The sequence below is a fragment of the Apis laboriosa genome, unplaced genomic scaffold (assembly GCF_014066325.1).
Source record: "Apis laboriosa isolate Shangri-la unplaced genomic scaffold, ASM1406632v1 scaffold122_cov146, whole genome shotgun sequence".
NCBI lineage: Eukaryota > Metazoa > Arthropoda > Insecta > Hymenoptera > Apidae > Apis > Apis laboriosa.
This window is the reverse complement of record NW_025221084.1, coordinates 2,631,408-2,650,869: the sequence shown is the minus strand read 5'-3', so window position 1 is coordinate 2,650,869 and position 19,462 is coordinate 2,631,408. Positions and strand designations below refer to the sequence as shown.

The window sequence follows — 19,462 nt, the reverse complement described above, 5'->3', positions numbered from 1 at the left end:
CGAAGCCTCGCGCTTCCGGAAAATTAGATGGATATTTGTACGGGACTGTTTACAAGTCCAGCTCGAGACTGGTCTCGAGAGGACGATATTTCTCGTGTGCAAATAATGTGAGATAAACTTTACAAGATGTTTTACAATGTAAAGATGGAATGGAAAATATTGAATGAGAGTTGTATAGATTGTGTAACGAGATCATTTAAATTTTTTTCAAAAACGAAATTTTAGATACACTCGATTCGTGAATTAAACTATATATTTAATAAAATGTTAAAATAATAAATATAATTGTTCCAATACGCCATTGAAGAGTTAATTTTACTTATATTTGGTCTCTATATATTTGAATAAATATTTTCTCCTTACGAACAAGAACTTTTATTTCTTTTTAAAGTTTGTATAACGAAATTGTTATTTGAAAATAAAATGAATAACGTAATTTCATACAATTTTTTTCCATAAATTGATCAAATAAATTTTCTTATATTCACGAAAATCTTTCGAATCAATGAAAAACTTGCGCTATCTAAAATTACTTAAGCGTGAATCACGATTTGTTTCCTTATCGTAATTTATTACCTTTCTGTGTGAAGAATCGGTAATTTGCAAAGTTTGTGTGAATCTATAAATTTTGTGATTTCCAAAGTAATTTCAAATTAATTCGTTTCTCGTATCAAAAACTAAAATTCAAAAACTTGTTTCGTTATTCTCTATTGGAACATATCGTTAATAATTTTATAATCAAAGCTTATAGGCGATAGTGATCGGTTCATTGAATATATTCTTCGTCATTTTCATCATTCAAATCGTAATAATGACTTCTCTTGCAATGACAGAACTTTTTATGACGAGGAAAAAAAATTCCATTTCTAAATTCATTGCTATATATGTTATTTTCAAAATTTTCTCTAATTTATTGTAATTTAAATAATTAAATAGCTACAAAACAAAAAAAAACATTAAATTCTCATGTTCCAAAGTCGACATCAATAATTTATTATATTTATACATTATTAAAATTATATAATTCAAAATTTTATTAAGATTTTACTCAGTGATTTCATGCAAATGTTAATTTTTAAAAAAAACATTTATCAAATCACTTAATAAATCGATATAACCAACACATTTGTTATTTTACAAAATAATTATTCCTCTCAATGCTGTTCAATCGATGTTTTTATGAAAAAATTAAATCCAAAATCCAATAAGCTCGATCGTTTAATTAATTTAAAACATTACGTTTATAAGGATGGAAAAAGATGGAAAAACATGAAAAATCCACGCGAAAAACGACCGAATTTTAACTATTCTCTGCGGTTTTAACCATCCTGATAAATAACGTTTCTCTCCCTGGTGGATGGTAAATCTCGATCGTCCAAAATCGATAAAAGATATAAATCGTAGCTAATATGTAATTACTATGTTAATGCGTACGTTAATAATCTCACAACTGGATTTATCTTTCAATTAGCCTTGTTTCATTTGTCGGGCGATTCATAGAGGAACAAAAATATAGGTTGGATTTTGTTCGTGCACTTATTGTTATGTCAATTTTCGATGGTATCTTTATTACTTTCACGGTTATCGTTTTTCGTTAGAATTTTATTTTATTCGATTTTTCAACGATATTCGATGGCTGGAGGAATGTTCAAATATTTCTGCAATATGGTGTGGATCCTTTATGGTGTATTTTTTGATTTAATGTCTTTTGTGAGATATTAGATTTAAATGAAATATCGTAAAATATAAATTGAAACAGTCTAAGAATAATAATATAATAATACATAATATATAAATAATAATACAATAATATATATAAATATGTAAAACATTTTCAGAATGATCAACCATAATAATCAATCACCTCTTCAAACACGCGTACACTTCTCATCGAGATCGACAATCCTTTGAAGCAAAATTTTCAAAATTCATCGTCAGTAGGAAATTCACTGGCAAAAAAAGTAACGAGAATCTATAATAAAATCATTTTCTCCTGTATTTTAATATCAATCACTTCTCTGCAAACATTACTTTACGTACACCTCTCATCTCGTGATCGATAATGGGCGAACAGTGGAGTTTCCCAAATTCACGCTTTGTTCCCCGAAGGGTTTGCATCGCGATATTAAAATCCGGTTACACTGCATCCGGCCACGATCGAGATAGCCGATGTAATGAAAATGTTTTTCCACCCTTTTTTTTTCCAGGTCGAATTCGTCGCGGAGGGGGTGAAAATGGAGTTGATCGAGGCGGCCAGGAGTGGAGCCGCCGGTGCTGCCGCCTGGGGCAAAATGGATTTCCACTGTCGGGAGCCGAGATCCTCGGATCCAATCACCTTCACCACGAGGGACTCTCATCTCGTGAGTATTCCCTCTTGTATTATTCCATTATGAAAAATATGAAATTCCCTCGAACAATTCTCGATAAGCTTGGACATCTGTTTGAATGGAAAGGGGTAACGGTTAAGGGAGGAAATTAGCCCCTTTGACGGTGTCAACGAACGAATAGCGCGTATAATCCCTCGTGTATTTTAACTCTTTGTGCTTGAGGCTATCGACCATTCTCTGGTACAATCGTTTTTACTTTTGAATTAATTTATCAATTAAAATTTAATAACTTTTATTAAAATAGAGATTCTAGTAACTATTTCTTGCAAGTTTTTTTTTTTAATATGTTCGATTATAAAATTAGTTTTAAGTGTTAATTTTTGCAATATTTTTTGGATATTAAGAAAAGTAGTAGGAAAATTAATAAAAATTATTCTTAGTATTGGATATTGTTGGATATTAGAAAAAAAAAGGAGATTTGATTCAATGATTTCGTTTTTTAAAATTTAAAATGTTATTAAGTTGATAGTTAAAAGTACTAAATTGTGAATAAAATTCAGAGCATATATATCTATATATACATTTGGATAATGAAGATCAAAACATACAAGTTTATAAACATAATGGAATTTGATTGGATATCAAAACATTGATTATCTAAATATTAGTTAATGTGATGAATTGAAAAAAGAGATGAGTCAAACTGTATATTTACCACGTCGCAAATCTCGTTTAAATCTATTTACATTTCTAAATCAGTGTACGCCACACGTAAACAGAATTGGTTTCCTTTATACGATGGATCACTCTAGTCAATGTATTCATGTTGTTTCACTTGTATTCCTGTCACGTTTTCAATTTTAAATCGTAACATTAGTTTTTTCTTTATTGTGCTAGCTAACTGTTAAATTAAAACAATAAATTAAAAATTGTCAACTTTTTATTTCTCTTTAATTCAAAAGAATGAATGAACTTTAAGAACAAAGTATCAATTTTTGAAGTGATATATAATGTATTAATAATTTCTCAATGTTTTCCTCATGCTATATTTACTTGTTTAAAAAGTAATTCAATTTATGAATCAAAAATATTTTCGTCAATTATCAATAATAAATTAATCTGACAATTTTTAATGCATAAAATATTTATTTTCACTTAGTTTTTCAATTTTTGTGCAAAAATCTGAGTAACGTTGGAATTAATCAAAAACCAATTTATAACTTTGACGTGAATACGTGATAAATTATAAAATCAATTTTTTTAACTGGAAAATCTGTCGTAGTTATTGTATTAGTTCAATTTTAATTTATAAAAAATATTACTTTTTAATTAAAAAGAATGTAGAAAATGTATTTTCAAAATTCATGAGATTTTAAAATATATTATAAATACAATATATGATAAAAAAAATTATTCTCATAACAGATTTTATATGCATATATCTTATATATATATTACAATTTAATAAAGACAAATAAAGTTAAATTAACTATTTAACTTAACTTAATTAGATCAATAATATAAGTAATTCTTTTTTTTAATTTCTTTGAAAATTCATTTCTACAATTTAGCATTGTTCAAATAAATTGCAATCATTTCAATTTCTCAGACTAAAGATACCCTTGTTTTTCCTTGTTAATTCACATTTTTCCATGTTACAGATATTGCCTCAAATTCAAAGAGTTAAAAATTAACAGGGACAGGAAATCAATTATAATTTTATTACCCAGTCTAAAAATAATTATAACGAATAATAATAATTAAAAATAGAAATAAATTTCTTCGAATATCAATATCTAGAGGAAACCATTAAAAGATCTTAAAGAAATGGACGAGGGAAACGGCTTCGAAAACAATTCGTGAAAGTTTTACAGTTGCATAGGGAAATATAAAAGTCGTATACTCGAAGAAAAGGTGGATTGTAACGGGTGGTCTTATCGAATGACGCGTTACCAGTGCGGAAATTTAAACGGAACCTGAATCGTGGTTCGAATGGCAAAGACGGGAAAGTAGTTGAAACGCCATTTTGCCTTTAGCACCTCTGCAAACGGTACTCATGACTCTACGTATGATTGTCGTTTCATGGCGGTCGGACCCATTCTCTGGTCCCAGTGTTTCTCAAACGTTTTTCACGGGGATTGCACGATTATTACCCTCGTTAGCTATTAAATTCGCTTCGTATGACTTGCAATGATATTCGATATCAGCTTCACTGTTTCGAAGTTTCAAATATTGCTATTATTTTATTTGAATATCGTTTGAACGTAAGCTATGATCGTTGTGGGGTAGCAATATCTGGAGTTTGGTGTGTTCGATAATTGGGAAATATTTGATGTTGATTATTTTTCAAATAAATTAATAAATTGGCGATTTTATTCTAGTATCAAATGTGTAAGAATTGAAGAAGTTGAGAGAATTTTATATACGTTTTAAAATTATAGAATTTGAATTAATTATTTGTTACATTAAAGTTTGAGAAAGTATAAAATGAAGATCATATGAGACTCTTGATACAATAAATAAGTTGGTTTCTAATTTTCTAATTGAAGAGCAATGATAAAGCTGAATTTATAGATTTCTATTCGTATAAATTTCAGTTTTAAATCAAATAAGAAATTCTAAAAGATCTTTGAAAAAAGATCCTGATGTATCATTGCATATTTAAAATAATTATAAAAACATATCAATTATTTCTTTTAATTTTTAGCAACTAAATATCATAAAACACAAAATAATAATAATAAGAAACAAAAATTAATTTAAGCATCAAAAATGAACTTATCAAGTTTCTCATATATGATCTTCGAATATCGAATAACTACTATTATACTCAAGAAAATTAAAGATTTCAACACATATGTTTCAAAATAAAAAAAAAAATCAATCAAGTTTTGATACCACTGATAATGAATAATTCGCCAATATACAAATTTTCATATTCCATTCGAAAAATTCAACAATCGAAGAACGAACGAACAAATCTATTCAATCCCTCTTCCATTTCAAACCGAACTCAATCACGGCCTAAAAGACTCGAAAACTCGAAATCCGACCAATTACCATCATAATGATGAATCACGCTCAGCTAAACACGGTCAGGGAGCGGAAACAAAGGAAACAAGGTCGAGTAACGAAGGATCGTTAAAGAGGGGGGAAAGGGGAAATCTTTGGTGGGGCTTTATAGAATTTCGATGAAAAAAGTTTGAGAGACTCTGAGGGCGAGAGTCACGTAGTGGCGCTTTTTAAGAGCCGCGAAACGTCGTCGTTACCATTGCAAATCCTTGTTACCCCATTTATCGCGAAGGTGGCCGATGAAAGGGGATGAAAACGAGGTCGTGCAACGAACTAGAATAGCCTAAACGGATTCTAAGCTTTCCCTGAGTACATTTCGCATCCCTCTTGCGGCATTTGTTTACGAATGATCGTTCGTGGTTGATCATGGTGATCATGGATAATTGGTTGGTATCTATCGATGGTTAAATGACACGATAAATTGATGGTGTTTGAACGTGTTCCGATAGGAGATGAAAAAGTTTAACCCTTTTGCTAATATAAAATAGTATAATATAATTCTTTTTATATAATGCAATGCTTTTTGAAATGGCAAAAGAGTTTCAAGATACGGTTTATAAGTAAGATGAATTAGTTGCTCGATATTTTTAGGAATAGAAAGGTTAGTGGTAAAACTAATTTGTTGAGAGTGCATTTGGGATTTTTGGTAAAATACTTAAGAAAGGATTTGATGAATGATGACATTGAAGAAGGAAGTTTATTTTTGGGCAAAAGCTTGCAACACTTCACTTTTCACTTCACTTTAAATAGCTTATTTTATTATAGAATTTTTTAATTTCATAAAACATGGTATAGATTTTTAAAGATTTATTTTTCTTGTTCATTTATTTATTTGTTCATTTATAGATTAATTTTAATATATGTTAATATAAAGTAATAAGAAAGAAGAAATATTTTTTTATAATAACATAAAAAGAAATAAATACTTGTAAATTAAAAAAGCTTTACAAAATAATGATGATAAAATATTAATTATCCAATTATTGTTGAATTAAATATATTAATTATTATATAACTCATTCATACAATTATTGACTGTTAATATCTAATTATTCGTTTCCATGAATTAATCCTAATTATAATATACGAATACAAACAAAACTTAATTAATTTTAATCAATCCAAGTATGAAGTTCCTCTGTATCGATATCACAATTATCATTAAATTTGATCAAATTACAAATTTAAATAATAATAAACAACTAAAGATAAATCTCGATCAAACTTCGACAAAATCCACAAAATTTTCTCATTCACGCAAACCTTTCATAGAAACTATATATCCAACATATATCGAATTATAACAATGTCACCAAATCCCAAATTCCAATTTAAATTTATAATATATTTCTCCCCAACAACTTTAATCACGGATAGTATAACCAAACAAATTGCTCCTATCTTCCACAACATCGCCTACAAGATTCCTATTCTCATTATCCGTCGCGATCCTTTCATGCGCATAAGCCAAAAAGAAAAAAATTATCCGAGGGTTTGGGCGCACAAATTCAATTTCGCGGCGGCCTGGATACATCCGGGGGAAAGTGGGAAAAGTCCAGCGGCATCTGGTAGTGGGTGGGGGATGCCACTATGCACGTGCGCGCACAGAAATCGCGCGCGAATCCTGCGAGACATGAAAATGCGGTGTCATCTCCCTAAGCGGATCATACGTCTCTCGTGTTCACGCTGACGGTAGATACAAGCGGAATCCGTCACACGATGAGATCGAGATTGAATTCGACAACGTCGGATGTGAATTTGACTGGTTGATTTCGATTTCTTCCTCGTTTCTTTTCTTTTTCGTTGTAACGTGGGATGTAGGAATTGTTGATTATTCGTTTAACAGTTGAAATAATTTAAATATTTTAATATGGCAAGTTTAATGCTCGTAGGATGCACACGTGGAATACGAAAGTTAAAGGATTATGAGGAAACATAGTGAAGTTAGTTATTCGTGTCAACGCGAGGGCGCATCGATCGACGTATAAAGGCCTATTTCTAATTATCATTTTATGAGTTCTAATATTATTTTATTGAGTGGCCAAGAAAGTTTTGTTGTTTTTTTTTATTATAGAAAAGTAAGGAGATAAAGAATCATTTGTTAAATTTGTGGAATATATGGTTATTAATAATTAACCTAATTAAATGATATTAGATGTCATTATTAGATTGTAGATCTTTAAAAGATATTGTTCTATAAAAAGCACTATAAAATGTAAATGAGTATGTAAATGAGTATGCATACAATAGTGTTAAATTAAGTAAAATTATTTCAAATTTAGCCTTTAATTATAAAACAAAGATGTTAGAACGAAATATTAATGGAAATAGTTAAAATTTAAAATTGGATATAATGGATTATATTCTTTGAAAGTCATGCAAATTAAAATTGTTTATTTAATTTTGTTTTTTTTTAAGTTCTTTTTGCTTTTAGAGATTCTTATTAAATCTTCTTTTATATAGTATTCGTTTTTTTATTTTTAAGTTTTGAGACAAATTACACGAGTTTTAAGTTATATTCGATCATGTCTAAAGTCACATCAAAATCTAGAATATTAAACAAAAAATAGCTATACATTTTTGTTTAATATTCTAAAACTTAGGTTTTCTTTTTTAAGGCTCATCCACATCATTAATTTATTCAAGTTATTTGAATTCATTTATGTCATAATTTATCTTTAAATTAATTTCATAAATGACATTGAAAAAGTGAACAAAGAAATTTTCTTAGAATCTATAATAATTTTATAATAATTAAATAATTTGAATTGGAATCATTTTAAAGAAATATAATAGAATAATTTATTCATAAAATTAAAAATTTTTTCATAAAAGTTTCATGAATGATTAATGCAAAGTCAATATAAATTTATAATTACAAATTTAATAATGTTGAAACGATTCGTTGAAGATAAAATAATCGAGCGATAAATTTTACTCTCTTGCTCAAAAAGGAATTAAATAAATTAGATAGGTACTAATGGCGTGTAACAATCGAAAGGTTTTAAAGGATTACGTGGATCGTTCGTAAAACCAATCCGACATTCCCCAATATCGAAATTGAAACCGACAGAATGAAAATCCACGAATGAAGAGGAAACGACGCGACGTGGTCATCCACCATTGCTATCCAATTGAAAGACTATGCGTCCAATGGAAGCGAAATCGAAAAATCGTTATTCACTACGAAAATATCACGTATACTTCAAAATTCGGCAATAACAAATAATAATTTCTATCTTTGATAATTTATGATTAAACATTTTCGTTAATTATTTTTTATAAATATTGTGTTTTCGCAATCTTTGTCGTATGTTTCATATTTTCATATATAGATAGAGTGAAAAACTTAAATTGCTTATAATTTAACAAATAACCGATATTTTTACATATCGAAATTATTTATTTTAATATTTCATAAAAAAATAAAAGTCCATTTCTGATATTAAAATATCATATGATTTTATAAAATGTAATTTCATATAAATTTCATAAAAATAAAAGAAATATTGAAAAATGAAAGAATAGAAACTCATGAAATTTTCTTAAAACAATTTTTAATAATATTAATTTTTAATAAGTTGCATTTTTGACGCAACTACGCAACAGTAAATCCATACAACATAAAATAACTTTACTTGATAAGTGGAATTTCTGAGAATTACTCGTTATTAAATTCAGCTTATTTGAGTTTTAGTAAAACAGTTAAGTTTTGATTAAATATACGTTTTCCAGGTATTTAGTTGTATTACATAATTCATGCACAATTCATCGAAGTTCATACGTGTTATATCTTTCATTAAATGAATCTAAATTTGAAAATTGATTAGATTCGAAGATAGAATTTAGTTGCTAAGAAAAGATATTTATATCTAAAATTTCATTTGACGTAATATTCTTAGATGGTATGATATTGTAGGAAAGACGATGGCAAAGATTTATGAGCAGTAAGAAGTTGGAATGCTAGACAAAGGAATGGTTAAGAGAGGATTTTTGAGAGGACGTATTGTTCCGGATTTTCTAATAAATGATAGTCTTTTCACCACGATTTACTTTTGAAAGATTTGTGTCAGATAGTACGGGCTATTAAAAATTTTAATTACGAAATTTTACAATTTTTTATTGTGTTGTATAAAAAAAATTAAATTATCGTAAATTTAATATAAAAAAAATTAAATTATCGTAGATTCTAATTAAATATCAAATCTAAAAATATTGCAGTGAATATATATTTGGAAAATATTTGAAAAAATCTTCGTTTCATGCAACAGTATCAGTTATAAAATTTCTATATTCATACTTTATTCATATATTGTATTAATTAGACAATTCTGTTACTTTATCCATTATTTTTTTGATTTACAAAAAATAAAAGATTTAAATAAAGAAATTCAATTGAAATTCAAGTTAATATTTCTCGCTTTTGATAGATGCATATTAATTCCTCGAAAGTGTCGAATGTTGGACCAAAATTCTGGAATTGCCAGTCTCTTAAATTAAACTTATATAAGTACAAGGTTTCCATTTTGCATAACTTGCATATTTTACGCGATATATTCTACGGCATATATGAAATTCGAGAAATTAAAAGATGCTCAGTATATTATTTCTATTTTCAGAAATATTACGAAAACTTATAGTTCACGAAGAATATCATTAAAAAGTATATCACAATTATTCTACAAATATGTTCAATTTCAATTATTTTCCTATTGAAAGCATTATTTTCATAGATATAGATTATACATTTCAAACTTTAACTTACCCTAAACCTTCCAACAATATACTCAATTATTATAAACTTACATTTCCTAACCTCAAATTTATAATTTAGAAAGTATAAAATTTCAAAATCAAATTTAAATTCGACAAAACTATTCCAAATAAACATATGTAATCTCAAATATTTCCTAACCTCAAAACACTTAATTATACGCTTAAAAATATTAGTCTACAAAATAAATTGAGAATGATTGATTAATACGAAATCAAAAATTTTAAAAGCCAGCAATTCAATTTGCAATTATGGTCAAATTTCAGACAATGTGAAACAAAAGAACGATTAATATTCCCGCGGGATCGTATGCGTATTTTCTAGGGACACACAAATTTCGAGGCGGGAAAAAATGATCATTCGATTAATCGAGGAAATCTGCATATCCATTTGTTGGTCGATGGGAGTTCACGCGAGATTCATCGGTTGTTCGTGGGCTACATACGTGCATAAGCGCACGTGGGACACGCGAGGGCCGTTCACTAGGAAAATGCGATTTGCATAGAGCCGTTTAATTGAGGCATCGTTTCGCATTAACGTTTGTCATTTAGCCGGGCTTGTTTTGCGAATTTGCGATAGGAATTTGTCGAACGTTACGCGCCATCAACGCCATCTGGTTCCTCTTTTTAAAAACCATAATGTTTTCGTTATAAAGAGACTTATTAAAAATGTATTTTGTACGTGAAATAATAAGTTCTTTACAGAAGATATATTTATTTTTACAACATATTTATATATTCTTAATTTTATCAATTTTTTACTTTTTAATCTTGTGATGATTTTTCAATTAAAAAAGTAATAATAACGTAATATATTTAAATACATAAGATGATTATATTCACGAGCTTGATAAGTGATGGAAATTTATGAGTTTCATAATTAAACTAGAGACGCCACTAAAACCGTGTTCAAATAACTTTCAAAGCTGTGAAAAATTTTCTCATGAATTATAAGTTAATTCGATCCGTTTGCCAAACTTAATTTACGATAGAGTTTAAGGAATTTCTACTCAGTCGTTAAGGAATTTCAATAAAATATGGAAATATTAATCACGATTCCTTCTTTCAATTTAAATAGATATTAGAATATAAAAAAAATTCAGATTCTTTTTATAGAAATTCATGAATATTGAGGGAAATTTTTCATAATAAAAATATAAGATATTAAATAGTATCAATTTTTATTTTTATTTTTTCGTGTTTAAAATTTCGCAATAACTCATTTACTTTTTTATCCCTGTGAAATTAAACAAATAAAATATTTAAATACATTGCATGCGTAAAAGAAAATTTTTCTAATTCTCTTTTTTTATTTAACACGAAATCACGTTATTCAACTGTGCAGCAACTTTATTGCGTGTTATCCAGTTTGATGAAGTTTTCCAAACGTACAAGTTAATGCTACCTAAAATATTTAAAACGATTGAAAAAGTTTTTGTTTCGATTCAAAAATTTTTTTATAACTTCTTTATTATTCTAAAATATTTGAATGTATCTATCAATCTTTTAAATTTCACTTATTTTCTTTGAAATGAAAATTTTAAAAGTATCAAATAATCAAGAATATTCTATCATTCCTTTAATGATAGAAAAATATGAAATGAAATATATGTATGGTAAAATATATTTGTACACAATTATTTATTATAGCATTTACATACTAATTTATTTCATCATATTAAAGTATTGAAAAACACATTTTCACTTCGTTTCTAAAATCGTGACATTTACAAAATCTATTTCTCAATTAGATTAAAATATTTATACATTAATTAAGAATATTAAGTAAAAATATTTATTTTAACGAATTAAAATTTCTTCTCTACATTTCTCGAACCCTTTATCTGCCACAATGATGATAAAACTTTCTTGGTTACCTAATATTTCACAAAAGGAGGAATATTAAGGTAATCGAAACCGTGGCTTACAAGAGAGAAGAACTCGTCTTAAGAGTCGTAAATTTTTCCTGGGCTTCGTCCACCCAGGGAACTCGAACAGTTTTTCTCGTTCTTCCCCTTTGTTTCCATCGTTCTTTGTCTCTGATCAGACCCAGCCAGTAGTTACCGATAATTAAAACGCATCCCCCTCCTCGTTCGTGTTCGCCTCCACATCTCATCGGCGCTTTTTCGGATTTGGCGGAGGAGCGATTCGATTTAAGTACCATCGATCGATTTTTGTTTCAATTAGGAAGTCTGGATAAAAGTGCTGGATTCGTAATCTCGTGTTCCAGAGAAGCTTCCCTACTCTTGAGATTTAAGGGAAAAAAATGGGAATAGGTTTGTTCCTTCGCGTCATAGGGACGCAGATTCTCATTAGACTCTTTCTAAATTGATAATTTGAGAGAGAAATTTTCGCTAGTTAAAATTTCATTTAACTTTAAAAGAGGAAATTGTTGAAATATTAAATTGGATGAATCCATATCCTTATTTTTAAAATATCCAATTTTCTTTTTTTTTTTTTGCATTTTCTTCCATGGAATTTAAGACATTCTAGTAAAAAATGAAATATCTAAGTTCTTTGTGAAAAATCGAAATGAATTTTCTATGAGAGATGAAATTATGAATTTATAAATGTTTACTAATATATTTTCTCATTAAACTTCACAAATGTTTTATGATAATTAATTATAAATTAACGTACTGGCAAAATATCCTAATGAAAACTATTTGAGAAGTCAATAAATATAAATATGTTCTGTATGTTGAATTACGAAATTTAATTTTGATTTTAATTCCAATTTTTTTAACAAATTATATCAACAATCGACGTTGTATAAACATGTTGTTGATGTATAAAAATTTCAATTTCAATTTTCAATTTTCATTTTAATTCTCAATTAAAAAACAAATTAAAATTGCATAATTACTATGGAAAGAATTATGAATATGAATTACAAAATATTTTAAATCACTGTAAAAATATGTACAAATTACAAAGATGTAAAACAATTTTTATCGATTTTTGTTCAGGACATAACGGATATTTTTTTTTTTAATCGCGATTTTTCTCTCGAAAATAAGGCGGGAAATTTGAATTCAACAATTGAAACAACGCAATTCATAAATACCTATTTTCCAAAATACGAATCACTGTAAATACGTGATAAATTATAAAACAATTTCGATCGACTTCCACCAATATTTTCTCCACATGCGACTCGTTCATCATTTCCTTATCGCCATTTTTTCTTTCCTCGGGTAAAGTAAAGTAAAGAAATTTGAACACGACATAATTCCACACTTCGGTATGACACACGAGGAACGATCGACAGGAGCGTGAATGCGAGCAAATTTTTGTCACGTTACGACAATCTTTTCCCGTGAAAAAATTGTCAAGGATTGGAACGAATTCCGAGCGATCCCCGGCCATGGAAATTCCTACGATCGACGTAATTCCGGCTCTGTGATGTACGCGGCAATGAAAACGCACGGCATCCCTGGCACGGCTCATAAAATATCTATAAACCGAGTTTCGGCCACCGAATTGAACGGCAACGTAAACGCCGTATTTTCAGGCCCGGCTGCCTGACATTTTGGTAATTGAATCATACTTCCGGCCGGCCAGGACGCTTTTATGGCCTCCATCACGCCATAAATAAAGGACGCTCTGATGAAACTTGACGACGTTCCAACCTTTCGAACGAGCCCTTTCGTGGCTCTATGAAAGATTGTGAGTGGAATGACAATCGCCATAACAGGCTGGTGACACGATGACAAAATGGCGGTATATATACTTTAGGTGGTTGATCGATAGGCGATTTTGAAAGCTTTATGGTTTCGAATTATTACAAAATATAGGGATTCAAAGTTGTATCTTTTTCCTGTTTTTTTTCTTTTTTAAGATTAATGAATGAGAATATATTTTATTATTATTTGTATCGGCAAAAATATCTATGCACGTGATCTACTTTTATAATATTTTAATGATTGACATAAATTTATATTTATTCTTCCCAGGTAACACAAAATGACACATGATTTTATTATATCTGACGTTTATTTTATTTATAAATATGTATGTTACGTCATATATGAACTAATCTAAATATCTTAATCCTTTTGTGGCACGATTACAATTTTTAAGGAATATAACCGTATAATAAAATTCTTCGTACGAGCTTCATATAAATCCTCAATTTTTATAAAATAAAAATTATCAATTTTTAAAATCGTATTAGTTCAATTTCAAGCTAGACTGACGGATAACAAAATAATCATTTTAAAATATATCCGATAACTATTTATACCTTATTAAAATACATAAATATCTGTATTTAATCTCTTAATATTTATATTTCGGCGTAACGATTGTTACAATTGTTTCTTCGAACGAGAAACAACGTGGAATGAATTGAACAAGAGAAGAAATAAAACAAATTTTATGAAAAATACATAAAAAAAAAAAAAGAGAAAAGAAAACACGGAATAAATTACGAGATTTCACGCATTAACGCGAACGAATGTTTTCGTTTCGATTAATAATTGCCCGTTTCCATTGTAAATTGATCCTATAAATTATATCCAATTTCCGGAGATATTGTGTCGCGCTTGTTTTGGAACCAATCGTGTAACGAATTATCCGCGCTCATTTTCTCGGGAAAATGAAGGACAGCTGTTCCACTCTCGAAACAGGGACGCTGTTTCATTGAAAGATCAACGACCATTGTTGAGTCACGCGACCGATTTTAAATTCATTTCGATGTAATTCTCCGGCACAATCTGCTTTTCAATTAGAGTCCTTTCGACTCGTCGAAGGGTAGTTTTATTCGAATATGATATATATGAAAGATATCGAGGATGAAAACTTTGAAATTGATAAAATTTGTTGGATTAATTTTAATAGTTCATGATTATTTGAAAAATAAGATTTTTAGTTTCATCATCAAAGATTGCTATTTGTTATAAAAATGAAAAGTAAAGTATTTTTATGGATTATGGTGTGTAATTGATATTAAAAGCTTTTATTTAAATCATATGTATTATTAAAATTATGTATTTATTATATGATCTTTTTTATTTTATATATAATCGAAAGTAATTTTTTTGATAAGTATATCATAATTTAAAATAAAACAACATTTGTCGAAATATTTAAAAAATATTTAAAAAGAAATTAATAAAAGCAACAGATAAAAATAAGTAATAAATATATAAAATTAATAAATCTATAAATAATCATATTTATATAACCATGAATCATCCTATTTAAATATAATTATATTCATAAAATTTTCAATGCATTTAATACGATATTACAATTTAATAATTCATCATATTCCATGTAATGTTGAAAAACAAATAAAAGCATCCTGTTACCACAAAATTTATCCAACAATCGTCTATTATGTTAAACAAATATCTTTCCCAAGGATTGATCGTAATTACCTTTATCATAATTGAGTCGATTATACCCGAAAAAGATCTTTTCGATTACTCAACCTCGTTATTTCCACCGACTGCGGCTCGAAACTTTTCTATCAGCGAGAAGTTTAAGGAAATTTTCAGCTTCGTGAAAGAGACCCGTTTAATTAATTGAATGGTGCGATCGTTACAGCACGAGCCGGCTCGAGGGCGATAATTACACCTTCCGAACTCGACAATAAATGACGACGAGGTGCGCGACAAGTAAAAAATCGGTATCGATAAAAGTCGAAGTAATTGCTATTCGCACGAGTCATGAAATATTAACGCGGTTAATTGCTTCTTCGTAGAATGAAATGTTGTTAAGAAATGTGTGTCGTGTGTCTCGAGACGAAGAAAGAAAAGAGGTGGGATGCAGATGTTGAATAAAGGAAAAAATTAAAAAAAAAAAAAAATATGTAGGAGATAATTTTATAGGGATTTTGTGAATTTGTTAATTATTAAGCGCAAAGTAGAACAGAACTTTAATTGTCTGAGATAATCGTAGATATGAGGATAAAAAAAGAAATAACAGGACAATTTATTCTTAAAAAAAATATAAATATAGAAATTAAATATAACTTGGTTAAAGATTTATATATTTTAAATTTTGTTATCTTTATTTTATATTTTTATTAATATTTAAACTTTATTCTATTTCTATAACATAATTAAGTCGAGATTTGTTCGCAAGAATTTCGATAAAGTTTGATCGAACTTTTCTGAGATACTCTGGATAATCATTGATCGAAAACAATCAAATGGCAAATAGGTTAAGTTTTAATTAATGAGAACGGTGAACCGATAATATCGGTTATTATTGGGTTTTTCAACCTGAGTGTAATTAATAGGCATCGACTAATTAGCCAATCATGTTAAAAGTCATTTATAATTACGAAATTACACGCGAATCTGTCTAATTAGACAAATTTTCGGATTTCAAAATGACAAATTTTGATAAATTTTATGATATTCGATTAAAAATGTAACAGTAATTTATTAATTGTCAACATTGAAAATAATTTTACTATAAATTTGGTCTAAAATTATTGGTCTAAAATATTTCGTGTTGTATATTTAATTAATTAATTAAAATTTCCAAAAAAATAATTTTTTAATTGACAAAATATATCAAAACTTATTTCTTCCTTTAGATATTCATCAAAGATGATAATTAGTTGAAAATTTTAATTTGCATTAAACGCAAAATAAATGTTTTACATTAATATTACGTCATTATAATATTATTCGTGACACGAATCAAATATATTTTAACTTGATTAACAATGATTACCAAACATAAAACACAATACGATCATAAAATAACGGTAAATTCCCCTAACGCTAAATAATCTGATAATACTTGCATAAATAAGCATTTCGATATATTTGATCTGCTTATAAACTAAAACTATAGTATATTTTGGAAATATATTCCAAACCGTGCTAAATATAATAGATATTTAATTTCTTGCTAATCCCCTGTACATAATATGTTAATAAACAATATTTGTATAGAATCTATCTTTATATTTACATTTTCCATGTATATCTCATGTATTTCATATTTAAATCAAAAGATATTTCATATTTAAATCACATAAATACAAATATTATTTAGAATATTATAAATACAATACTGTTATAAATACAAAATGTAATGCTTAAAAATTATTATCTATGAATTCGTTGAACCTCAATCATATTCTTTCCAATCTGATATTTCAAGTTTTATCAAAATTTTATTTTATCACAGCGTCACGTCATAATTCAAATTTATAGAAGTTTGTTGCTATTCTTAATCGAAAACTCTAACCGAAAGGAAATTTTCTTTCATAATTAAAAAAATATAACATTTTATGTATACGTATTAGCCGAACGCGAATTACAAGTAACAATTAACGCAACGTTGGGCCCCAACATGTTGACCAATAAACTCTAAAATATTCGTGCATCAAATAACCAGCTAACACTCTAACAAGCCAGCACTTGGAATCAGCCAATCTCTGGCAACGAACGAGGTTTAGTAAAAAAAAAAAAAAAAAAAAAAAAGGATCGTCCACCACTTTTGTCGCGCGCTAGACACTGGGTTCAATTAAATCGCAACACCCTTTGGCCGCGGCGCAATATCGAGTATTTGCCAGCCGAGAGAATTGGCCACCAGGTCGAAAGGTCCTTCGGGGAATTTCGTGATCGCGCAAAAACTAATTATCGCGCGCCCCCTATGCGCCGATGGAAATCCTTTGCCGCGTCCATTTTGTTATTCGCCCGGGCTCGACAACATGGCGACGTGTCCTGTCGATCGAATTTCGATCCATCCCTGATGATAGGGAAATTATTAACGATAAACGCGTTCTTCTTTGCGTCAAAAACGCGAGAAAAGGGGATTTCGCGTTGATATGGAGCTTTTCATTTGTGCACGTGTAATCTTGGAAATGATCTGGCGTGAAAACTGGAGGATGTGAAATAATTTGCGATGAAATTGTGCGATAGCAATTGAAATAATAAATTTCACAGATATTGGGATGTAAAATTTTTGAGTAAAATTTTATTCGTTAGGAAGCTTATTAATATTTATTGAAATATCTATTATAATACTTACAATAATAATTTAGTAATTTTAATATAAATATTAAGAGTTCTTTATAGTCTCTTGAACAAATTTTACTTCATATATAATGTAAAAATGAAGTTTATAATAATTAAGACAGTTTTGGGCAGATAAACGAAATGAAGCATTCAGATTAAGTTAAATAAGATAAGTCAGTCATGATCAGACAAGTAGAATAAACTTAAATACACAGCTTTACACACACTTTTATATCCAAATCATTTTATACAATACAAATTCATCTTAATACAGTTAGATAAATGAAATGAGATAAAATCAAGCAAGTAAAATGAGAAACTCAGGATAAGTGGATTGAAATAAAGTTNGCTTTACACACACTTTTATATCCAAATCATTTTATACAATACAAATTCATCTTAATACAGTTAGATAAATGAAATGAGATAAAATCAAGCAAGTAAAATGAGAAAGTCAGGATAAGTGGATTGAAATAAAGCTAATTCTCTGCAATACTCTAAATAATATCTTATAGAATCCTTAATAGAATAGAATTGCTTATAATAAAAATAAAGTTTAAATAGAGCTTATTCTTTAAATATAACAATATTTTACATACAATATGTATTCTATAGTACATGCAAATTTTACTTAAATATCCACTTATACCTAAACCACAGAAAACTTATAAAACTCGTTTTCATTTCACAAAACAACTTATTATATGGCAACCATATACAATTTTGATGAATATACGTATATTTTATAGGAAAAAACAAATTTTCGCAAGATAATTCTCATCTTTTCGCCCATTCCTTTTCACCTAAATTTAATTTACACGTTAGGAACGCGTGAATCATCACCCGCCCCGTCATTAATATCGCCAGTTGAACAATTTCAGCCTCTGAATATTTTCGCAACCGAACAAACCCCATATTTGCATACTCTCGCGAATCGACTCGTTGTCATTTGCACACCGGCCACTCTAATTGAAACTCGTTATATTCCGAATTACTCCCATTGCGCGGGATTCGCATTATCGCATTACCGATTTAATGTTCGCATTCCGTTCATTTGCCGGGCTAAGCTTTTTAACCAACCGAGCTAATCCCATTGTCGTGCGATCGCGCTTCGATTTAGCGAACGAATTTCGCGGCTTTCAGCTTTTATCTTAATACTCCTTTCATTTCGTCTTATTCCAGATCATCGTACGTGCATTTTTTTTCTTTTTTTTTTTTTTGTTCCATTATTCATTATGTTATTGAATATTCATTTGTGATTGAATGACGATCATTGACTGAAAATGTAGACTGTAGATGTTT

General features: G+C 28.6%; 1 protein-coding gene across 1 annotated transcript in view; it reads left to right on the top strand.

Annotated features, from left to right (window-relative positions):
• LOC122720222 (neurexin-1) overlaps nt 1-19,462 on the top strand; it is a 420,486-nt gene that overhangs the window by 228,077 nt on the left and 172,947 nt on the right. The window contains exon 8 of the mRNA XM_043946779.1: nt 2,208-2,360. Within this exon, the coding sequence (XP_043802714.1) occupies nt 2,208-2,360 (153 nt within the window). The remainder of the gene's footprint in view (nt 1-2,207; nt 2,361-19,462) is intronic.